The sequence below is a fragment of the Wyeomyia smithii genome, chromosome 3 (assembly GCF_029784165.1).
Source record: "Wyeomyia smithii strain HCP4-BCI-WySm-NY-G18 chromosome 3, ASM2978416v1, whole genome shotgun sequence".
Lineage (NCBI taxonomy): Eukaryota > Metazoa > Arthropoda > Insecta > Diptera > Culicidae > Wyeomyia > Wyeomyia smithii.
The window spans coordinates 84048771-84074778 of NC_073696.1; the positions used below are offsets into that span (position 1 = coordinate 84048771).

General features: G+C 39.2%; 1 protein-coding gene across 2 annotated transcripts in view; it reads right to left on the minus strand.

Annotated features, from left to right (window-relative positions):
* Positions 1-11520: 11520 nt before the first annotated feature.
* The window catches only part of LOC129730827 (proton-coupled amino acid transporter-like protein CG1139), a 46978-nt gene continuing 32490 nt past the window's right edge, over positions 11521-26008 (minus strand). For both annotated transcript variants that reach the window (XM_055690407.1, XM_055690409.1), the window contains exons 2-8: positions 14344-14416; positions 13882-14280; positions 13567-13735; positions 12808-12999; positions 12566-12744; positions 12333-12508; positions 11521-12272 (exon numbers count right to left, since the gene is read on the minus strand). In XM_055690407.1, coding sequence (XP_055546382.1) covers positions 12019-12272; positions 12333-12508; positions 12566-12744; positions 12808-12999; positions 13567-13735; positions 13882-14280; positions 14344-14402 — 1428 coding nt within the window. In that variant the 5' untranslated portion in view covers positions 14403-14416 and the 3' untranslated portion in view covers positions 11521-12018. The remainder of the gene's footprint in view (positions 12273-12332; positions 12509-12565; positions 12745-12807; positions 13000-13566; positions 13736-13881; positions 14281-14343; positions 14417-26008) is intronic.

The window sequence follows — 26008 nt, forward strand, 5'->3', positions numbered from 1 at the left end:
AGCTGAAGTTTCAAGTTATCGACCAATCAGTTTGCTTTCTTCAATAAGTAAACTGTTTGAGAGAATTATTCTTAACAGAATGATGTCACACATCAACGAAAATTCAATTTTTGCAAATGAACAGTTTGGATTTCGCCATGGGCATTCCACAACTCATCAATTGCTCAGAGTTACTAATATGATACGAGCTAACAAATCTGAAGGTTATTCCACTGGAGCTGCTCTTTTAGACATAGAAAAAGCATTCGACAGTGTTTGGCATAAAGGTTTGATTGCGAAATTGCAAACTTTTAATTTTCCAATTTTCCTAATCAAAATTTTAAAAAATTATCTTACTGATCGAACTCTGCAGGTTGTCTATCAGAATTCAAAATCTGATAGATTTCCTGTCAGAGCAGGTGTGCCTCAAGGTTCAGTCTTGGGTCCAGTCCTGTACAACATATTCACTTCAGATCTTCCTGATTTGCCTCCAGGATGCACAAAGTCATTGTTCTGCGATGACACAAGCATTTCCGTAAAAGGAAAAAGTCTTCGTGTCATATGCAGTCGATTGCAGAAAAGTTTAGATATTTTTTCTTCCTACTTGCAAAAGTGGAAAATCTCTCCCAATGCTTCTAAAACTCAAATGATAATTTTTCCGCATAAGCCTAGGGCTTCTTTCCTCAAGCCAAACAATAATCACGTTGTCAAGATGAATGAGGTTATTTTAAGTTGGTCCGACAAGGTTAAGTACTTGGGACTAATTTATGATAAAAAACTTATTTTCAAAGAGCACATTGAGAGTATACAAGCCAAGTGCATCAAATATACGAGATGTTTATATCCTCTCATTAACAGGAATTCTAAACTTTGTTTAAAGAACAAACTTTTGATTTACAAACAAATTTTTAGACCAGCAATGCTTTATGCTGTACCGATCTGGTCAAGTTGCTGTTCAACAAGGAAGAAAACGCTTCAAAGGATTCAGAATAAAATTCTGAAAATGATTCTGAAGCGTCCTCCTTGGTTTGGTACACTCGAATTACATAGACTTACTGGTGTTGAACCATTAGAAGCTATGTCAAATAAAATTATTAACAATTTTCGACAAAAATCGTTGCAATCCTCAATTGCTACGATAAGCTCTCTTTATAGTCAATAAGTCAGCAATTAAGTTAGTTGTAAGTATACTTCCCCTTTTCTGACAAGTAGGTTTAAATCCCTACGAATGATAAGTCCTAGTTGCGAAAGCAAACAAATCCTAACAATTAAAATTACAAATTTCTAACAGTGTTGAGAAGTCACCATTTGTGATTGGACACACATACTCATTATTCACTAATATTTATCATAAATACTTAAGCTACTAACAAATCCCCCCTTTAAAAAAAAATAAATAAAAAAAAAAAAAAAAAAAAATGAAGTTTACTCGGGGTGTTTTCCTGGTTTTATTTTTTTGGTTCGTGCCTCTTGTTTGCTGTTTGTTTTGTTTCCTTTTTATGCTTTTATTTTTATAGATTCCCTGCTCGATTCATTTCTGGTTTGCCTGATTGATTCTAAAGTTTTTTGTTTTCCTTTTCGCCTTTGAAGTTTAGAATTAACATATGCTTACATTTTTGATACCAAATAGCCAGATTCTACTAAGATTCAAAACAACGACCTGTCGCTTGTCAGAACGGATTCTATTACTTCACCGCTACTAAGCTCGTTTTAATGTTTTTTCTTGTTTTTTGTTTTCCTGTGTTACTGATTCTTGGTGTTTCTACTTTCCTATTGCCTTTCCGTTTTCAAGTTTTTCCGTTTTTCAGATAATTTATTTCCTTGATTAACTATTATGCAGTTTCCTTTTTATTTTCTCATTAAATGAGCATCTATGTTCTTGCTCTTAAAAATAGTTGAAGAGGTTGTTAATAAGACACGACTGCAAGGTTAACCTAGAATTACGATTTTTTTTCCTGTATGGACTTTCTCACTGCGACCAGAATCGTAGATCTATTGTGAGAAAGAATTACGATAGCCTGTCCCATGTCAATATATTTCTTGCAATAGGTTTGAGAATACGATTGATATGTTCTTACGTTAAACTTGTTGAATAAATAATGAATAGAAATTGTGTAAATATTGTGAAGTCATTTGAATGTGTCGTAGTTAAGATATTCTGTTGTCTATCTGCTAGTTGTTATAGACAGCACAGTAGCTGATAAATTTCTGGAAATGGTAGAAAAAGTGACCGAGGTAACAGCAAAACGAGAGTCATCCCACGCGTCATGCAAAAGGTAATATGTAATGCAGAGAACCTAACTTCTTAGCGCACCAGAATCATTTGATTGTGCGTGCAGTAGGTAAATTTGTTCTGCCACTCGTCAAAATCTTGCGGATAGTGGTAAAACTCATTTTTTTTTAGATGGAGAAAAAAAACCCAATTTTTTCATAATACTACAAAAGGATATTATTTCTTCGCATTTTAATGATTTTCATGGTTTTCAAACGCGTTTTTCTCGAAAATATGAATAATGAACATGCACAAGTTTTAAACGAAAACGACGATATGACAATTTTGTGACAGTTTGTTTGTTATTCGTTTTGTAAAGTTACTGCGAACCAATCATGGGTGCTGTAGTTTCTTACTATGAAACATACAGTTCCTATCAGTAAATAGCACTCCATGCGTTTAGAGTAAACTCAGAATTATTGTGAGACTCAGATGTGGAAAACTCATATTTACTACTTCAATTTAAATTTGTGGTCGTCCTTGAAAGGACGGTTGGCTTTAGTTGTCACAAAACTGGAGACATGCCTGTTTGTCGACGGTCCTTTCCACTCAAATGGAAGATCGTAAAATCTAGCGCAGTGGATGGTGCTGTTTACTCTGTTGGTCCGTCCGCTATGGATGGCAGCGGAATATTGAAAATCGCTGCCTGCTGCAGCTCTGCTTGCTACTGGTAAATCAAGTTCGCAATGAGTTAACCTCTTGCAACAGTGATCGGATATACCGCTACTGCTATTTGCTGTTGATAATCGCTACTGCTATCCGCTGCCGCCACTGCTGCTACCCGCTGCTACTTAGTAAGAACCGTCCTAGAGGCCAACCACTAGCAAACTGATTGGTTTGAGAAAAAGCAGGCTCTCATATAGCTCAAAGAGGGTAGAGGTGAGGGAGGTGTTGGGGAAAGCAAGCATTAAGCGACCAGACAACACGATTGGCACGATTTGGCGGAATTTAATGTCACTCGATCTAAGCGAAATTTTTGTGAAGGAACGGTTATGGTATTGGAAAGATTTTTCTCATGACGAAAAACTTCCTATCTGCTGGATCACCACCAAAATGAATTCCAGCAACTTCTGTGAGCTTCTGGCAGACATTTTGGTTCAATACTTGTAGGATTATATGGATGAACCTGTAGTATTTCAGCAAGACAACGCTACTATTCATTTTTCTAGATAAACCAAGGCATGGTTTTCTGAAAAAGACATCACCGTACTTGATTGACCAGCATGTAGTCCGGATTGAAACCCAATCAAGAACCTCTGGGGTATATTGGCTGCATGAGTTTACGCCAATGTACGCCAGTTCAACACAGTAAACGACCTTAAATCATGCATACGTTCATGCTGGCAAAAAATCTCTGTAAGTACTCTCCATAACCTTGTCTATTCAATGCCCAGAAGAATATTTGAAGTTATTTAGAATAAGGAAGGAGCTACAAAGTATTAGCCAACTTATTGACTCAGAAATTTGAGCTTTTACTATGTTGACTTGAGGTGCGTCTAAATGATTTATTCTATCAAGTGCACTTTTTCTGAAGAAATGATGTTGTTTGTTTTAGTTTCTGATAACAAATAAAAATAAGTGATGACATTCAAAATCCAATTATTATTGAAAGAAAAACCTATGAAAAACATAGTGCGTCTAAACGAACGCATGTCACTGTAGGCGGAATACAAAAAAAGGTAGGAATATGGCGGATAACGCAGTACTTGAGCGTTTCGACGTAAGTTTCAACGACTTTAACAGTTTGAGATCAAGCGTTGTCACGCAGTAATATCGCTTTTTCGTAACTTCTCCTCGTATGGTAGCCGTTTTTCGCGTAAATCGCATCAATTGCCGAGGACCTTTCCCCAATGATAGTTTGGTTCGATTTCAATAGCTCATAATTAATAATATCGACCTGGCCTCACCAGACACACAGAATAACCTTCGCAGCGTGTATATTCTGCCGAGCCGACGACGTAGGAGCATGACCGGGCAGTCCCCATGACTTTCTTTTCTTTGGGTTACTGTAATGAATCCATTATTCATTACTCGTCACGATGTGACGATCAAAACTCCTCCTTTTTGCGCTGGAGCAGTTTTTCACAGGTAAAAAAACGACCCTTCATAAGGAAACCAAGTTCCTTTGCACTTATTTATTTATTTATTTATTGCAACTACCAACAGGCGGAAAGGAAGTTGCAGCGTAGATGACCTCTGCGAGTTTCTAGATGGCGCGTTTAGGTTGATCAAGCGGAGAATGGCTGGGCAACCAATCCGGGATGTCAAAATGTCTGACACTAAGATGGCGCGTGCTGTTTCCCGGCGAAGCTGGAGAGTATCCAGCTGGAGGAGCTGGCAGCGGTCCTCATATCGAGTATTGCGCATGGGCTGTCGCCAGGGGAGCATTCTAAGTGCGTAAGGCACAAACCGGCGCTGGATGCTTTCGATGCGATGAATTGCGTTGTTGTAGTGAGGAATCCAGACAGTAGAGTAAAATTCTAGCGAAGACCGAACAAGTGAGCAGTAGAGCGTCGTTAAACATTGTATATTCCTAAAGTCCAGCGTCAAGCGACAAATCACTCCCAGTTGCCTAGAGGCTTTAGCAACAATGAACGATATGTGTTGCTTGAAGGTGAGTTTGGAATCAAGGAGAACTCCAAGATCCTTGACGTATTCCACTCTCTGTATTGTAGACCCATCCAACGTGTAATCGAAATGGAGTGGGCGGTGCTTTCTGGTAAACGTTATCACAGATCATTTCTCGGGGTTTAGTATCATGCAATTCAATTTAAACCAGCGTGCAAATAAGTTGAGCTGTTGTTGAAGATGAGTGGCGTCTTCGACGTTTTTGATTTCATTGAACAGTTTCAAGTCATCAGCGAAAGCAAGGCGGGGGCATTTTAACGAGTGATGTACGTCATTGAAATACAACAAAAACACCAGCGGGCCAAGATGACTACCTTGTTCCTTTGTTTTTAAAGAATTCCCAAAGCATGAAATTGCCTCGAAAAGGCCGGCGGGTAACCCATAATACCGAAGCAAGCTGTCCTTGTGTTCGACATGGAGCTTCATTCAGTGTCTATTAAAGTATAATTCTTCGGATTAAAAGGGGAAGTTACAAAGATTTCAAGTTAATATTTTTTGTTTCGAACTGTAATTCAAAGTTTTTTTTTTTTTATAAAAGGTGAAATAGCATGTTATTTATAGAATTTTCGCCAAAGAAATAATAGTTCTATCTTTAATGGAAAAAAGTTATTTTCAGAGCTCAAGAACTTTTATTTTTTCGGCAAGAAGTCCTCAAATATCATGATATTGTACCTTGTACAGATATCATGATATTGTACCTTGTACAGTTCTTCTTTCTGTGCGAACTGTCTCCTGACTGTTCAAGAGTTTTAGAGTTAGTTACTTTTATACAATCAAGAGTATTATAGATACATACACTCAAAATATTTGTCACATTATTGTTATATGAAAGCTTCTGTACTTTTTAATTTTTTGTCATTTTGCATGATTTATGTGATAAACATAACATATACGTGAAAACTACATGCTTTCTATGTTTTATTAAATACCGTTTAGGTTAACTTGACAACGTAAAATAATATGTTAGGTATAATATTGTGTAAAATAATATTGTTAGGCCATTATTCATCTCATAAAGCCGATATTCACGAAGAATGCACGGATTAAACACAAAATTTTCACGAAATCATTGAACAAATAAACTAAATATGCTTACGTGCTCTTATGGAATTGTTTAGCATTGTACATTCAGTAAAATTAGTTAAATTTATCCTGAATTTTGTGAGACAAACCATTTTTTTTGTTAATTATGAATGAATCACGTTATTATGAATGAACGTAGCCGCAGCCCGTCGTAGAAGGTTACCTAGATATCCGCTGGAGTTGTTTACGTGCAAAATTGGTAACCTAGGTGACCACTACAGTGCTGTAGATTTATGTCAATTATGTCGGAATAATTCAACATTTCCAGTCTGATTTTTTCGTATTAACAGAAACTGATTTGGTAACTTTTGATTTTCTAACAACGCAGTGAAAACAGATGAAAATACATACAGTTTAAATTTGGGAATTGTTGAAATTCATCTCACATATTTCTGCTAATTCAAGCTTGTTTTTAAAAATTTGAGGTGTACGTTTCAAAGATTAAGATATTCTTAGTAGTGTGAGTGAGTGAGTGATTTTGTTAAGTGATTAAAAAAAAGTGGTCCGCTAATGATGAAAAAAACTTTGGTTGGCTGCTGAACGAGCCCCAGCCGTTTAGAACAATGCGCGGATTTTATTTTCTGAGGTAGGTGATTGAATTAAATGCATTTTCGAGTGGAGATGCCCGACTATAATATCAAATTACGTGCTTTTAAGTGAGTTTTTGAGGATCACCCTTTATGCGGAATCTAAAGTAAACTAATAAGAATCCATTCCATGGATTAGCAGATTGGTTTAAAAAGAAAATATGCGTTTTTTCCTGTTTCCAATTGTGTTTTCATATTGTATAAGATGAATATATGGGCTGAGATGAATAATGGAGCAGTTCCTCCATAAGGAAGAAGTATCGCTTGATTTCTCTGTGCGAGAATATTCAGCAATCAAAATGTCGAAGCTGTTGTCTAAATTTCCTAATGGTTTGCAAATTGATTTCGTTTGCCGAAGAGATACCTGAACATAAACAATTGCAACTGCCAGTAATTATTGCCGGCGAATGTCATTATATTTATCATTTTTTATGTTGTTAATGCCATTAAATTCATTTACAAATTACCAATTCGATATCCAAGCGATTTATTATGCAACATATTTCTACAATTGCTGATAAAAATTTTCTGTCTCCTAAAAAATACAACAAAATTTGGAATTCTACGTGAAACTCAAATAAAATGCACATGTCTATTGTATAAATTTTACAGGATAATTCATCGCAACTAGTCATGATATACTCAAATAAAAATCACGTAGAATCTACGTGAAAATGACAGTGGAAAATATTCACCTACCTTTTTCGGTAACTATGACGTGAAAAATTGTTTGAGTGTAGATATGTCAAAATCGATCAGCACTTGCTGCCATCTATTGACAAATAGCGAGAGCTTAGTTGCGCACCTAATAACGTTTGCACTAAAAAAATGGATTTACCTCCACACGTTCTGACGAAACTACCCATACAGCATCAATCACAGTAATCCATTATTCAGCAGTAAAAAATACAGTCTACCAATCGAACTCTTACCCCGATGGCGACAACAGTGAAGCTACTCCATTCAGAAGTGTGCGCGTTCAAATAACGGAACTCCGCCTCGTCAAAAACAGACATCGTTCCGTCCACTGGTCTTGGAGCTGCAGGTAATGCCGCATCGACTGCGGCTGATTAGGATGGTCAAGTCGATTTTCCCGGTGAATCGCGACAAGGTGTTGGTGATGAACGACAAGACCTATCTTAACCTGGATGGTCACGACTGGCAGGGCACTTCGTATTTTATTTCCCCCACTAAAGAAGTCGGCTCCGAGGTGAAGTTCTTTTCACACACTTAGGTCTCCAATTATTGGGGCTGGCAATCAGCGAGAAGGGGATGTGAAAGCCGCTCTTCTTTCGCTCCGGACTGGTGGCGAACGGGGAAGTTTATAGTATAAAGTGGCTGCCGGAAGTTTTTCTGGCCGGACCTATGGTCGGTCCACCACTCGAGGCGTTCGTTGGAGGAGATGAAGCGACTGGATATCGATGTGATATCCAAGTAGACGAACCTGCCTAACGTCCTCCGGCTGCGTCCCACCGTAAATTTCTTGGCAAACCTGGAACGATTGACTCCAAAAATTTTGTCGTGAAAACTGATTAGGAATTAATAAATAAAACGAAGAAATAATTTAAAAACGTGCCTGTACGCATGTTTTCGTCCGCCATGACGAATGATCCGGTTAACTGCCGGAAGGTCGCAAGAGCGTAGCATTTTTTCGCAAGTTAGCTAATTTATTGATTCGTTTACATTCATCGGACAAACAGTCTAAATGAACACTTAAAAACTAATGACTAGAACTATATCTGCACATAAAAGTTTGTAACACGATCACGAAAAACAGTAGAGGAAACATGAAAGTCGAACAAATAATAATATCTATTGAATAGAGCGCACATAGTTCGAATAAGCTCGTTTTGTGAGTAGTCCGTCCTATGTTGTTGGAGCCTCAAAAACATTCGATGACGCAGTGGACGTGGCAGCACGTTCACATCCATTTTATTGAGAATCCGGCGCGTTAATCTCTCCTAGCAGGATCTTTCCGACGAAAACCGCTTTTTGCACATTACGTCGCTTTTCGAGAGTGTCCATTCTTAAAAGTCTGCACCGGGCTTCGTACGGAGGTAGCGCATCTGGATTTCTCCAAGGAAGTAGTCGTAGAGCGAATTTTATGAACTTTGACTGGACTTTTTCGATTATAGTTATCCAGATGCTGCGAATAGGGCTCCATACGACGGCAGCTGTTTCCAGAACAGACCGCACTAGGTTATAGTACATGGGGCGCAGGCAGTAAGGATCACGAAATTCGGTTGTCATCCGGAGAGTGAACCCAAGATTCCGCCTAGCTTTGTTGATTATATAACTGTAGTGTTCCCGGAAGTTCAACTCTGCATCAAACATAACCCCAAGATCTCGCACTACGTTAGCTCTGGTAATGGTTTCATCGCCTATACGATAGTTCTACTGAATAGGTTGTTTTTTCCTCGCAAAAGTAATCAATGAACATTTCGATACACTGATTACCATCATGTTGTGTTGACACCAGTCGTAAAATCTGTTAACTACACTTTGCAGAAGTTCACAGTCGGCAGGAGTTTTGATTAGGTAATACATTTTCAAATCATCGGCATACAGTAATTTACAGTTTTTTGGCAGTGCTAGACAGACGTCGTTAAAAAAAATGGTGAATAGTAGTGGCCCCAAGTTGCTGCCTTGCGGAACACCTGATCGGTTAACGTATTCTGCTGACTCCACGAAACCCAATTTGACAGATAATCGGCGATTTCTTAAATACGATTCGAACCAGTGGAAAACGTTCGAGGACACACCAAGCCAACTTAGCAAGCAGGATACGGTGGTTAACTCTGTCAAAGGCCGCTTTCAAGTCGGTATAAACTGTATCAATTTGATACCCTTGTGGCATGGAGATGAGGCACAGTGATGTGAATTGAGTTAGATTAGTTACAATGGATCTGCCAGGGAAGAATCCATGTTGCTCATGTGAAATATATGACTCTGCTGCCCGGAAGAGTTTTGCGTTCATAAGTATCTCGAACAGCTTTGAACCAGCACATAGTGAGGTAACTCCACGATAGTTAGATACGTCGCTTTTATTACCTTTTTTTTAGAACTGGAAACATAATCGACTTCTTCCAACATTCTGGAAATAGTGCTTGTGATAAGGACAGGTTAAATATGGCTTTCAATGGCGCATACAGTTCAACGGCGCATTTTATCAAAACTGTCGAAGGAATTCAATCCGGTCCAGGCGTTTTCGAAGACTTCAATTTTTTAACAGCTGCTAGGATGTCTGTGTTATTGAAATCACTGCAGTACATGGAAACCATACCAGTAGGGACATTGGCAAGCGCGCTCTCAATTTGTTGATTGCTGCATACTGCATCGTCAAATATACTAGCAAAACGCAAACAGATTACATATTGCTTGAGTGGAGCTCGCGGTTTCGCAGCCCAAAAACATGCTTGAAGGCAGACCATGTTCCTTCCGCTTTTCAATAACGAAAGCCCAAAACCGTTTTGGCTGAGTTTTTAACGTTTTTTGCATTCGCATTACGTACCGTCCGTAGAGAGCTCTGTCGTAAAATTTATATTTGGTGCTCGCTTCAATGAATCTCTGTTTGGTGGCGGAATTTCGGTTGTTTGAGTAGAGCCTCAAAGTTCTAGAGCGTTGTTGTTTCAAATAACGGAGACGTCTATTGGTCCACGGAGGTGACACTCTTGGGCGACGAACTGGTACGAATCTTGGAAAAAGCTGCGTGAGCGTTGCGTTTAAGAATTGAACCGCCTTGTTTACGTCGGAAGCATTGTAAACTGGTGACCAATCGACAGACAAAAGAGCTTCTCTAAGGCCTTCAAAGTTGATGCGAGCGAAATCAAGGAGTTGATCGTCCATAAAAATGTTACTAACGGAGGCTGATTCACTGGGCACAATTTGGGCGTACCCACCATTAGCGGCCCGCCAGCACAAATCCGAAAGATTGAAGTCACCGAATAGCATGTAAGTGTCGCACACATTTAAAGATTCTGCCACGGAAGAAATCGAACTGTTGAGTCTCTCTAAGACAAAGCGGTTTCTAGATAAGTCCGGGGGAACGTAAGCCACGCCTAAGCAAACCACTCGTTCAATGCAGTCAACCTTAACCCAAAGATGCTCTAGGCTGTCGTCGATACGAACCGTGCAGAGAGTGGAATTAAGTGAGTTCTTAACAGCTATGAGAACGCCTCCTCCACGCGTTTTACCCGAGGGAATGTGCTATGAGTTATAACATCGAGTACAACATAGAAACGTCAAATCCAATGTTTTTGCTGTTTGCTGTATCAACGAAAATCGTGCTGTTCCTTATATTTTCGAACGGAAGGCTCATATATAAATTATGAAGAGTTTTTTTTACTTTGATTACAACATCATTTTTTGGATAAAAACCTAATCCACTGTGTCTACCGCGTCCACCTAAGAATCACAAGGGCTGAGCCCCAACCGAAACAGTAGAACAATCCGACCGAGATTGACGTTCTCGTATCAGGTTTGACGTTTTCGTATCAGTTTTGACGTTTTTGTATCTTCGATGTTATACTCTGTCAAATGTACAGCGAGGGATAGTAAAAGGCATTCCCTCGGTTCTACCAGTCACTTCGGGAATGCGATCCTTCCTATACACACAGTAGCTCTGGTTGAACAACTGCATAGAATTGATATCGTCTTTCAACCAGGTTTTTGTCAGAATGATGATGTCGTACTCGCAGTCAGAAACAGCAATAAAAAATCGTCGATTTTATATTAATATTAATATACTTGCCCATGCAAGCACGATGGAAGACCTTCTGTCTAACATCAACCTCAGGACCGAGACGACTGTGATGAACGCTGGCTGCTGGGAAATTCAGATTTTTTATCATCATCCGAAATAAGTCAGCTTTTTATTGCAAACGTTACATTACCGTTTTTTATGTTCCTGATTCAGCGTTATCTTTTTCTCGGCCTTCCATTTTTTATGCTCACGACAAAAAAAAACACGCGTAACATCATCATATAATAATTTTATTGAATCATCTTTTGCATCAAAAATGTGTTAAAATGCTTGAGAAATTTTTTGAAACATTCTACCTTTAGTTATGGCTTAGAAAAAATTGGCACACTGTCAGAATATCACTCTATCGATGCAATTTCAAATTATTCTTTTAATTTTTTTTGACATTAATAAAGTATTCGCTGTGGGATCTCATAATACCGCCATAAATTACAAATATTTTCAGTTAACTTATCTTTCTACAATTAAACCACTCAGGAATGCGATCAAGGTTTGCCGTCGAGATACAAAGAATGTTTTCGATTCGTTGCCGTCTATGTCCTAATAGTTGTTTATCCAACGAATGTACAGAACTATTTTTGCATCTCTACAACTTTTAACGATAAATAATACTCGCTTACGTCAAACGTGCGTCTGAAATCACTTTTCACTTAAAATAACGGATACCTCACTTTATCCCCTTGGGACACTACCTTCAACTGAGATCTTTAGTCATGATCGCCGAAAGTGTGAATGATTTCCTTCAGACTGGTGCTTGTTCCTACGACTAACCCGAAGATGGCTATAACACCAATAATAGTATTTTTAGTAATCATCCACACTTTCTGTAATCCATGTCTTTCGTGCCAGTAGGTACAGGTCTGGATCAGGGCGGGAAAGGCTATTCCCAACGCCGACAGACAGAGAGCTCCGAACAGGGAGATAAATAACTCGAGATTAGGAATAGCAACTGCCAACAGGACTACAAAGAGAACGGGAAATTTCTAAACTATACATTCATTAGAAGTATTTTCATACTCACATGTGATCAAAACCAAAACGGTGCGAACAACGTATTCGAAAAAGATGCGGCGAGGCGAATCTCCATATTGCTTTTTCAGATAATCATTCCACGTGATGTCAATGGCCACGTAGCAAGCCAATCCGTGCGTGATATAAATGGCAAATGCCAACATTCCTTTCACACACTGGGCCAAACTAGAAAATTAAAAATAATGTTTAATTCACATTTATTTTCCACTCTTCAACTCCTACATTTCCTGCTCTGGTAGGTTGAGGGTAATCGATCCTTTCGAGTCCGGTCCGTAGTTTAAATATCCAAAGAATCCCATTCCAATGTAGAGGAAGACAATTAGCACCATAGCTTTATTGAGCACTCCGAAATTACCACCAAACTTTTTCGGTGTTTTCATTTCATTTTCCAGTGGTAGAATCTAGAAATGAAATCGGGAAAAATCATCTAAGCAAGTCGCTATAATCTTGCCGTCGTAACTCACCACACCGATCGCTTCCAGAGCAAACAGAACCGTGCCGAAAAAGAGCGGGAACTCTGCCACATTGCCGACGGCTTCGCGCCCCTCGAAGGAGACCGGCTCGCGGAAGATGTAGTACAGAATGATGGCGAAGGAGACCATCGTGATGCCGTTCGCCAGCGTTGAAAACGGTGCCAAAAATTTTAGATTTCGAACCTATAAGCAAAGATTTGTATGAGAGGAATGTGGATCTGCTGCGCTTGCTTATATGTATTGTCTTTTTCCTAGGAAGTGGTATTACAATGAATGTGAAAACTAAGGTTCAACGTACCGAAACTAACTGTGAAAATTAAGGTAACATTTAAAATTTTATGATATATCTTAAAATCTATGAGTTTACAGTCTAAATTAAAAAAACTCGTATGAAAATAAGCCGACCATATTACTAGGGGGATTAGCCTGTGTTTTTCCTTTAATACAAGGGAAAAATAAAAAAACGGCTTGGCGCGGGTATAATGCACTCGAAACTAGTTGAATAAAGATCATGATCCGGATGAAACGGCTAGGCTATTTTTGAACTTACTTCCGACACAAGACGCAATTCCCTACAACCAGGGTTGAAAGCAGTGTAGTGCAGTGAACCCAGCACGCCAAAAATAATGATATTTTCTTATGTAACTCAGATGAAACGCAATATCATTGAGCAAAAAAATAATTTCTGACTCATACAACTTAACTTGAACTACATTAAAGCGCAGTTCAGCATAAAAGATTCGTACTTACCCAGTTGATCAAGATCAAGGGCAGCAGGATGATCAACATGTATAGTCGTACATCAGTGTCACTCTCGGTGTAATAATCAGCGATGGCTTTGATATTGGACGCCACGAACACCACATACACACAGCACGTGCCCAGTTGGTAGATCAGCAGAAACACGTTAATAATATGCCTGTCAGATGGACACCAAAAAAATAAAAAGAATGACGGTGAACGAAAAATTATTATTAATAAAAATTCCACCTGATCGCACACGACATTAACTGGTTTCATGGCTTTTAATTAAAACAATAATCTACGAAAACAAAAATTACTTACACAATAATATTGGCCAGTGGTTTTAACGCATCCGGTCCTTCCAGTAGAGCAGTTTGCGTCACGGCAGGATAGTTAAGGCTAGGAACTCGTTTCCGCCGGCACAGTTCGTACTCGGCTTTGATCAACAGATGGATGCAATACGTGCATAGGATACCGATTAGCAGTGTACCTACACCACCGACCAGCCAACCGGCATGGTGGAAAGCATTTGGCATCGCAAGGATTCCCGTTCCCAGCGAACCCTTCAGCAGGTGGATTAGCGTTTCGTTGTTCGTCGTAGGATGCTCAACATGTCGGTGTTCGTACGGATTGTAGTCTGTCTCGAGACCTGGTTTCTTTTCCTGGATTTCCAGCACATAACTGTTGCTGCTAATATTCTTTCCGTGGACAGATTTTTTACTGCAAATGTGAACCTGTTACATGCTGGATTCCAGCCAATTGAGTATTTTATTGATAGCTAACCTGTTCACCTCGTCATCTCCCACGAACGCCGTATTACTATGCCCCTTATCCACCGTCATCGTGGTTAGCCAGACTGGAAATAAAATCAATTAAAAGAAATCATTGGAATAACACTGAGATAAAAATTTCATATGCGTTTCAAGGGTATTTTTAACGACTAATACTGGTCAATTGAAAATATATCAGAAATAGCAAACACAATAAAGACTATCGTTGGAATCGTTCATAAAGTTTTCTCATAAACTACTGAACTAGATGTTTTGTATGCTATAACAGTACCAACAGTTACTGGTGATCGAAACTGAAAGTAAACACTAAAGAGACATTAAAGACCCACAGAAAGAAGCACGTGAATGTGCCATTTTCTCCACAGGTGACACAAACAAACGCGCCAAAGTAACTGGATCAAACCGGATCGTTAACCGGTGGAGATCAACCGAAACTCCAAAAGCGGTTCGATTGCGAATCACGTTCTTTGCCTCGGCTGGTTGCCGCTCATGAATATTCAGCTTGGCAGAGGGTTTCCCATTTTTGTTTTGCTTTTGGCCAGTAGCCAAAAACCGTTGACGCGGAACGCAGGGTGAAAGGAGAATGCGCGACAGTCGTGATGGTCGTCGAAATCACAACGCGAGCCAAGACGGTGCCAAAATTAAGCAATAGAGATAGGTAAACAAATAAACCGTCAGTATACTTTATTAGGTGGCAATAAAATAGATGGTAAAAACACAGCACTAACTCTCCTAGTGAGGGGGTCAGTGTTTTCTCCAAATGGGTGATACTTTTTCACCCATTCGAAACAAATTTAGATATTTAAGATGGTTATTGCTACTGGACAGTTTTATCATAAGCTTGGAAACTATAATTTGGATCGCAAAATTCTTAAGAAAAAAATATAACTTCTAAGCTTTCAACCAACAGATACCAATTATTCTACAACTCTAGGTAACTCGAACATTTTTGGTGGTCAAATTTTCAAATTGAACGCAATCTGTGGCAATCGTATATTGAGTCAATACAGTTCTGAAGAGGTTATTCCCCGGTATCAAGCAGACAAACAATAAAAACCAAAAGAGAATAATCTTTTTTTGGAGCACACAAATACCTAGTACTCATAATGTGATTGTGTGTGAATTACGGAGTTGTGCTCTCCATATCAAATGGCATAACTCGAAATAAATATCTGGTGATGCATATTTTGGTTGATAAATAGCTAGACACGGGTCACTCGAGGCCCTATTATGGTCTTCCACCTCTGTTCAGCAATTCTTATCTCCGTCGGCATGACCGGGATATGAGTAACCTTAGCGGAGATCGGATAATCAACCCTCGGTGGAAACTTTAGTAGTATGCGGACAAGGCCGCAGATGTGTTCTCATGTGAGCAGCGGCGTACAACAACGTGTGACCCGGATCGGGCGGTTGAATCATGCCTCGCCAGCTATATCTAAGGTAGACCCGTCGAGAGACTAGGTATCGTAGCCTTAGTAAGGTAGCATACCGAATATGAATTACTACGAACAATTCAGTTAATGATACGAAACAGATTACTCGGCATGGACCTAGGCAGGGCCGAATTTAGGCACTGGGGAGCCCGGGGCAAATTTGTTTGTGAGGCCCTCTTTTCTTAAAACATTTAAAGAAAACGTTCTTGAAGGTGACGAGCATAAAAAAAGGTCGCCCCAGGACTTGGGGGGCCCTTCGAATCGGGAGGCCCGGGGCATTTGCCCCTTTTGCCCCCCCTCAAATCCGGGCCTGGACCTAGGCCAACCGAAACAAGGACAACGATTATTGAAAATTCGGTACATGGCATTTGAGGACTCTACTCAAGCTGGCACTTACAAATATTTTGGTTAGAGAGCAGCGGAAGGTGAATGTGGAGGTCGTGCGTGCGTGGAGAACATGAATTCCGGGCTGCTGATCCAATTGCGCCTACACTTCATTTGAACACCACATCTACTACGGTGCACTGTGCAGTGGTGGCGTGATGAAAGCAGAATGAAGAGTCGGTTTCGTGCTAATTGGTAGACAGATTAAGCGTGTTATTAGATGGCAGCCGATCAGTGACCGTATATGCATACTGAGAATTTAGAGCAAATGCTTCAATTACAGCCTAATCAATGGGTACGGATCGATAATGATAAACTCTATGGCGAGAAGAAGGAGTTCTACAATGTCCTTGGGAAGACTTACAGTGAGTGCTGAGGACATGACAGCAAATTCTTTATCAGAGATGCAAATGCGCAGGTTGGGCAGGAAGATTTCTTCTGCCTCGTTATTGGTGGAGGAAGCTTCCACTCTACTACGATAATGACCTAACTTGTTTTACACGCTGGAATATTCGTAATCACACCTGGAGCAACCCAAATGGGCTGGACTACTCTCGGATCGACCAAGTTCTGATCGATGGTGGGTACTTTTCAGATGTTACAGACGTAAGGTTGTTCAGAGGATAAAACGTTGACTCGGATCACTATTTCGTTGTATGCAAAATCCGCATCCGGCTGTCCAATGTATTAAAATCGGGGAAACCAAGGAAGGTATAGTATAAAATTCAGCGGTTATCAACTGGAAGGGTGGCTGCAGAGTTCTCGCAGAAAGTTGAGGAGCGGATCGAAGGGCATACTGGAGGGGACTTGAACGAACAATGGAGACATATCCACAGTACGATCAGCACCACAGTGCGAGTACAGCTTCGGCAAAAAGAACCCCGCCTGAAGTCAAATGTTGGCTGCGGCTGAACACGTCAGAACGGAGGGAGATATCGAGTAGCTAAAGCCGCCAAGAAACAGACTCCATTGCAGGAAGAAGCATCAGCATTGGAAGCGTGTTCTTGCGGAGGCGGAGGGCTGCTTCGCCAGGTACGATGCGGGGAGCTTCCACAAAAAGATTAACAGAATCAGGAACCGAATCGTGTCTGCCCCTGTCATGTGTAACGACAGGAAGGGAAGGGGATTACCGATAAATCATAGGTAACCAGGTAGGAGGAAACAACATTTTAGTGTGCTGTTGAATGGAGATGACAACAGAGACGTCGAAGGGAGCTGGATGGATATTGAGAATGCGGATGTTTTTTATTTTTGGCTTTCTCAGTCCTTTATAAAAATTACACGACAATCTAGGTTAGTTGCCCGACGTTTCGGCCGTTTTGGTGCCCTTTTTCAAGGGAATTTGTATCTTTTAAAATATTCACTCATTCAGTTGTGTCGTATTTGTCTATATTACGAGAAAGTTTACATCACAGCCGAACCATAAACCGGACTACAATACTACTAATAGACTTCCGACAGTTGGAAAACAACCGTTTTGACAAATACGAAACTCACTTAGTTGAGTGACTATTTTAAATTCTGTACAATTGCTACAAACTGTGTACAAAATTCTCTTCCATATCCTGTTCTATAGGCTAGGGTCATTGTGGCAAACCCTTGTTGACGAATACCAATGTGGTTTTCGAGAGATGTCTCACTACGGACCAAATGTATTCATCTTGCGACAAATCCTCGATAAATTTCGAGAATTCAGCTTGCTGACTCGCCATCTGTTTATAAACTTCAAGGCAGCGTACGACTCAGTAAAGAGAAATGATTTGTGGCGTATTATGTTAGAACATGGTTTTCCAACATTCCAACATCGCATTGGAAGGTCCTGTACGGAGGGCTGGTGGTTCGACAGCCTGCAAGCCCGTACAAAACTAGCACTCTAAATAACACAGATTTTCTCGGTGGCCGTCCATGGCCATGTAGCACGGACATCAAGAGACTCCGATAGGCGAGCTTGGTGATTTTGGTGTTTGGCGCAGACGCATGAACCATTAAGTGTACCAGGGTTAAAATCGGCGGATATAGTTAGGCGGATAACACACGGCAGGCTTCAGTAGGCCGGGCATGTAGCTTGAACGGCGAAGAAATGACCAACAAAAACTATATTTAGCAGGAACGTCAATATAGACCGCATACTTTGGAATAGACGAGAATATCCGCTTAATAGGAGTTAAAGGCAACTTTTTTAAAGGTTTAAGTAAGTTTTTTCAAAAACGTTACGACAAACCCGGCGTGCAATTACTATGAGACACTTTGACGTAGGTTGACGCGTTTTGACAATGGCAATGACAATGACAGGAATGGTGGAAAGCTATAATCTTCCTAGGGCAACTATTTTTAACTTTAGGGCAGCATTTTTTTCACGTTTATCAACCAGTGTAATCGGTCCATCGTCGCAAAAGTAAAATAGGATGTATACTTTTTTATGTATTTCACAGAGCCTATTGCCAATAATTTTTATTATTTCTGAGAAAACAAAGGGCGGAGGAAGTCTAGGGAAGTAATTCTGGTCATACTAGTGTTCAATCGATAGTTGTAAAATCATATGGTTAATGCAAAGGTTGGTCTGTCTTTTGGCTTTCTTAGTCTTTATGAAGGAAAAACACGACAATCTAGCAAAATTGCCCGACGTTTCGGCCGTTTTGGTGGCCTTTTTCAAGGGAGACTGTATTTAACGTAAAAAGTTAATAATAGAGTGTAAAACATAAATAGTCACTCACTTTAGTTGTGTCGTATTGGTCTTAAACGTTGGTTTCCAACGGTCGGAAGTCTTGTATTGCGGTAGTTTGGTCTTTGCTTCGGTTGCGATGAACTTTTTCTAGTTTTATTCATCGGAAAACTGCGAACTTTGGTCACTTGAAAATTGGCTGTATAGTGCATTAACGTTCGATTTGAAATGGTGCTCAGATTGGGCGGGTATTGATCGTTACGGTGAGCTACTAGGGGTGGTTTGTTGGTGTTGAGTATTGCTTCTGCGGCGGGTGTAGTTTTTGATCGTGTATAGGATTCCAGCGTAAGCAGTGTTGATGCCATCGATATCAGTTCAATGGTTAACTGTGTTGTCTGTATTGCACCAACAAACCACCAACAGCTCACCGTAACGATCAATACCCGCCCAATCTGAGCACCATTTCAAATCGAACGTTAATGCACTATACAGCCAATTTTCAAGTGACCAAAGTTCGCAGTTTTCCGATGAATAAAACTAGAAAAAGTTCATCGCAACCGAAGCAAAGACCAAACTACCGCAATACAAGACTTCCGACCGTTGGAAACCAACGTTTAAGACCAATACGACACAACTAAAGTGAGTGACTATTTATGTTTTACACTCTATTATTAACTTTTTACGTTAAATACAGTCTCCCTTGAAAAAGGCCACCAAAACGGCCGAAACGTCGGGCAATTTTGCTAGATTGTCGTGTTTTTCCTTCATAAAGACTGAGAAAGCCAAAAGACAAACCAACCTTTGCATTACCAGTACCAGTCGTTAACATAAAAACATATGGTTAATTATTCCTCTATCCTCTATCAATAGGATCAACTTCATTACGAAAATTCATATTTATATTAAAAAAGAAGATTATTACATTGATTACAAAGATACAAAGATAATTACTGAGACGCCTCTTTACACCGCCACAGGGTCGGCAAACGCTCTAGGGTTTTGGTCAATTAAACACTTGAAATTCGTCTCAACTACACGTATTCGGGGCCTGTTCTTCGTCGTCTGCAGTCTTCTTTTTTTTTCATTTCCACCGCTCAGCAATCATCGTTGTTAGTAGTTATGTGCCGCGACACCCCGTTGAACTGGCTAACTCCACCTGCCGGGATAAATACTCGAGATTATAAAGCCGGATTCAAACCGTCGGTTGGAGGCGACTTTTCGCAGAAGTTACGAACTTGATCGATCTGTTTATCTTTCCCTATTCCTTCACTCTATTTTTCCAACTTCTCTTCTCGAACTTTTACAGTTATGGCTTCTGAATGTCTTCTAGCTTTTCTTTATCTCTAATAAGGGTCGCAATATCGGTACTACCCCTTTTGTAAATTTGTCGGGCGTGCCGCAAGGAAGCAACCTTGGGCCGCTGCTATTTTCCTTGTTCTTCAACGATGTTTGTTTTGTCATTTCGCCAGGATGTAAATTAATCTACGCCGATGATTTGAAGATTTTCCTCGTCGTAAGATCTACAGCTGACTGTGAGGAACTACAGCAGTATATTGATGCTCTCTATAACTGGTGCATACGCAATTGCCTGACAGTTAGTATCTCCAAACGCTCTGCGATTTCATTCACCCGCAGAAAAAAAAAACAATCTGTGTAGTTACACAATCTCTGGTCAGCCGCTTGAAAGATTCACTGTAGTTGAGGATCTTGGTGTGCTCTTAGATTCTCAAATGTCCTTCAGAGATCACTACACGAGCATAATTGCACAAGCGAATAGGAACCTAGGGTTTATAATTCGAATCGCCAAAGAATTTTCAGACCCATATTGCCTGCGTTCATTATATTTTTCCTGGTGCGGTCGGTGCTAGAAACATCTGCTGTTGTTTGGTGCCCCAATGCGGAGATTTGGAAGAATAGAATTGAGTCAGTGCAAAGCCGGTTCATCCGTTATGCACTACGTACTCTACCATGGAGTAACCCGAGTGAGCTTCCTCCATACATTGATCGCTGCCGTTTACTAGATATGGACACTTTAGCAAAAAGGATAAATATATCGAGAGCTGTTTTTGTGGGGAAACTTTTCGCTGGACAAATTGATGCCCCGGCCATTCTTTCTCAACTCAACATCATGAGATCATGGAACTTTCTACGACTTGACTACCAACGTACTAACTACGGCCAGAACGAACCTATAAGGGCGATGTGTGACGTATTCAATAGATTTTTTGACTATTTTGACTCTAATGTAACCATAGACGTTTTCAAGAATAGGTTAAGACGACTCATGTAATGCATAAGATAGTTTAAAAATGTTTCATGGGCTTGTTAGATAGCTTGTATTGCTGGAAATCTGTTTGTTAATGTTGCTCTTTGTTCGTTATTGTTAGTGTATCAACACTTCATTAAGACCACTGCGGGTCAGATGGGAATAAATAAATAATAATAAATAATAATAATAATAACATTCCTCGGACAACCTTTCTCTTCAAGATTTTTGTAGATAATTAAATTTCAGAAGATGGTTTGCAGTTAAATCTTGGCGCTCTGCACCGGTTTACCTATTATTTCCGCCCTATTTTCAGCCGTTTTTTTGCTCCAGCGTTGGTGGCTGTTTTATTGCGTTTGTCTTCTGGTGGCAACTAGCTCGTTGACTTTTAACTGCTCACAGTTCTGCCTTCAACTAGTTCAACTAGTTCAACGTTTACCGGACCATTTCATTTTATTATTATTTAAATAATTATTCGCGTAAATCGCGGCATTCTTGACCTATCGACACCCAGCTTCTTCGTCTTGGGCAGCAGTTCTCCAGTCACCAGCAGTCGTACACCAGCAGATCGTGCATTTGCTTCATATCCGTAAAGAGCACCGGAAGGATCAGCGTCCTATGCAGCCCTAGTCTTGTGCGAGTTTGTAAACTACGGGACCTTAGTTGATTGCGTAGTCGGTAGAAGATTCTGTTCTCAGCTGCAACTCGTCGTTTCACTTCACGGTTCGTTACGTTGTCACATGTTACAAGCGTACCAAAATAAACGAATTGATCAACCACTTCAAATCGTTCTCTATCAATCCACACTTCAGCGCCATGTACCTTTGTTTTGGCAGCTCCCATGTACTTTGTTTCGGCAGAGTCCTCCACGGCCCTACGGTCGATACCGATGATATCAATGTCGTCCGCGAAACCAAGTAGCATGTAAGTTTTGTGATGATCGTGCCAGATTTTTGCCAGACTTTTAATTTTCGTTTTGCCGCTGAACGTAATGCCTCGATAGTTGCAACAATCCAGGCGATGCACAGTGGGGCGACTCCATACAAAGGCTGGCCAAGCAAAAAAAGTGTCGATGAATGCGACAAAAACTTGGTATTTACATAATTTTGGAACGCTGAACACGAATTCGGCATCCATTTTTTGTTTGGGGCCGTCCACAAAGTACGAAAGCCAATTTTAATATATATTTTTCCTTTATTATAGAATTATATTATCTTTGACCACAAGTAGTGCAACCGGGCGTCCTTCCCATTGAAAAAAAATTATTAATTTATGGACGACCCCTCGAACTAAACATATTTTGCCTAAATATATATATATTTTTTAAAATAAACTTAAAAACAACATAAGAAATACAAACTAATTACAAATTGAAAAAAACACCAACAGCTTCATCATCTTTCGCTGTGATCGCTTAAATCTCGTGTTGAATTGTTTCCAGAAAATTTGAAGTTCATTATACTTATCAGCAGGAAAAATGTCTTTCGCTGCTGTTTTCATTTCTTCTAGTAATTTTCGATGTTTCATTGTTTCATATATATGTTATCTTCCTAATCCGGTTTTTATGGTTGAAAGAGAACATTTAAATACATGTATAACACCATGAATTGACAACTTACTAGACATTGAATTAGGTGGTGCGCTGAAGTTGAAGGCTCCATAATAATATGTAACGAATTTATGAATTTTAAAACTAAGACACTGGAATGACACAACGTTCTAAATGAATACGAAAAGATGCGGAGGGCGACGACTGGTCTTTGTTTTTTTCTCATAAAGCAAAATGTGTGTTTTACTTTTGTATGCAAACGAGTGCGAAGCAAAAGCAATCTTCAAACGGGCTATTGTTGGCCGGAGTTTGATGGTATGAATTTGCTGCTAATATTTGACACTCCAATCAGTTTAACGAATTTCATGATCATAAATTGAAAAGGGCTGAATGTTTTTAGTATTGTTTTAAACTTGCAGAAAGTGATAAAGTTTGAGATAATTAAAATTTCAGATTTGTTTACTGTTTTCTTGTTTAACACTTATTTTATAACTTTTCATTGATAAATTTTGTGATTTTTGACCAAATTTATATATTATCCTTACGGATTGAGTACGATATCATAAATTTTCATTAATGGGGTATCATGGTTATGATTAAAATTAATCCTGGATGAAATTTCAACTTCAAAAATAAAAACTAAAAATATCTGCTATCGCTTTTTTCACTAAAGTGACAATTTGCGCAGTTTTGCGCAGCAGCGGACAGTATGCATTTTAAAGCTTACATTTTTACCTAAATTTTGAATGTAGTCACAACCATGGCAAACTGCGGCAACTAAACTTTTAAGCTACTTTTCTACAAAAAATCACGTTTTTTTTTAATTTTTTCTAGTGTCAGGCCTACTATGACCAAATTACACAATATCTAATGAAAAGCGTTTGTTTTGCACAATATTTACAACAACTTTTCTTTTGACGTTAAAAAAATCCAAGCTATCATTGAAGCTACAGAGCGTTTTAAAGTAATGTACTTTTTTTCAAGAAAAATACAAAAACCGTCAGTTCGCCAAGCTTTGAAAAGTCATAAAAAATTCAGATTTTATGATATTGCGCCCAAATTTTGGATTTAGACACTTGAATGCTATAGCAATAATAGAAAAATATTATGAAACAGCTAACGAAAAAATTTTTTTTTGGCTGATGGCCGCGATTCCCCACTGTGCGATGGCCCTTCTTGTAGATTGGGCATCTTTTATATATAATATATTGTGCACAACACTGGTGGTCTTACTCGATGATTCTCTTATAGAAAATGAGTTTTTATATCGTAGAAAAATGCCCCATCGGGACCATTTTTACACAAGATTGATTTTTCATTTGACATATTTTTTATGAATAAAATGGTGTTGAAGAAAAGTATGTTTGAATGTTGCGAATATCTTAACTCGCAAACTATTAACACTTTATAACGGTATTAGATATTATTAAACAATAGAGCCATTGATTGTTGAAAGTTTTCAAACAAAACAATTCGCATTTTTTCTCAATATTTTACATTATTATTATGAAAAAGATGAAGAAATTCACCGTTCATACTTATATGAAAAGTAAGGTCTAGCAAATGTTTTACAAATGGTAAGCAGAATCAAATTGAATTTTTTGACGTAGAACTACGCCTCTCAGGAAGTTCGGCTACATACTCGACTAGATAGGGATGTAAAATGAAAATCTAAAACAGGAAAAAGTGAAACATATGCCCAATTTCAAATGCTAATAAATCGGAGATATTAGTTTCATATTAGTTTCAGACAGCAACAATAGCGGTCCGCACTCAGCAATGCGGCAGTAGTGCAGCGGATACCAATGGCAGCGGATAGCGGCCACAGCTGTGGCATGGCAACGGATAGCACAGCAGTTGCAGCGGGTATCAGCATCGATAGTGGCAGGGCCAGCTGATGCAGTGGGGCACTTCCTTAAAAGAAATGCTGTGTCTGTGCGATAGCGGGTACTAACTAGTAAATGCATCCAACGAAGGGTTGCCTCATTTTAACAACAAACCAACGTTCTGGAAAGCTAGCGTTCAAAATACATGAGCCGTCTAGTTTTGAGTGTCAAAACAGCTTTTCACTGTTTATTCTATCACAAGAAATACTTTATTCGCACTGTTAGTGATAACGCAAAGAAGTAATCGGCATCTTATCCGATATTGGGTTAAACAGCAAATTGTCCTTTTCAATATAAATAAATACCTAATTGTTAATATTTAAGTTAATTTTTTTAAGTTAATATTTTCTCTTGAATTATTTACACCTTCAAATTTAGAACAGTTACAAATTTGACTTCATCTCCATTCCTCAGAACGTACTGAATTACCTTTTCCGTCAGTAATATGGATAACACCCAAACAGCTTTTATTTTCTGCATAAAAATTAAGTTTTTGCATAACCAAACCTTAAAAATTATCAAGCCCCAATTATGACAAGCAACTATATTATTGAAAATGGTCAATCCTTGTTGAAGCGTAAAATTCGAATAATCTGATTGGTCGTTATATGATTGCTTTTCCAAGCACGGTCGACATAATTACAGACCTAGTAATTTGAAATGTGCTATTTGGCCTATATAAGAGCATGTTTCAGCCGAAACCGCTCATACAGTGTCGGACATAAGTTAAGCAACTGCGTGATACAATAGATTACTTTTAATATTGCTTGAAGTACATTAAAAACGAAAACATTATCCGAACCCGAAAGCAATGAGCGCCGCTTAAATCTATATTTTTTGAGTCTGGTTCGCATACCTCAAACTACTTAACTTATGTCCGACACTGATAGCATCAGCAGCAGCATAGAGATGGTCGGGTTTCGGGTTTTCAAACCCGAAAAAAAAGGCAAACCCGACCATCTCTACAGCAGCAGTGGTATCAGCAGCAATATTGGGGCCAGCTAGTGCAGCGGCACTTCCTCTAGTAATAGCGGATACATTAGCCAGCACTTCCTTTAATGAAAAGTTGCCGTATTTTGATAACACACAAACGTTTTGGAATGCTGGCTTTCACAGTATATAGACCGTTAAATTTTCAGTGAGAAAACAGCTTTCAACTGTGTTATCAGAAAAATGCCTTAATCTCCCTGTCGTGGTAGCACACAGAAGCGATCAACATTATATCCAATATGAAATTGAACAACAACAACAGTCCTTATAAGGACAACAACCAAGTTATTGAAGATTTAACAAGGAATTAAAAGTAAAATGTTATTGTATTCTGCATGCACTTTGACTTTTTTTTTTGACCTTACGGTCGTGGCTTTGCATACAACCATTGTGATTTTTTCACTGAAAAAAAAATGATTTGGATGTGTTTTTAAATATTTTATCACATATTTGTAAATTAAGCCGATGAACATGTTATTGAAATAAA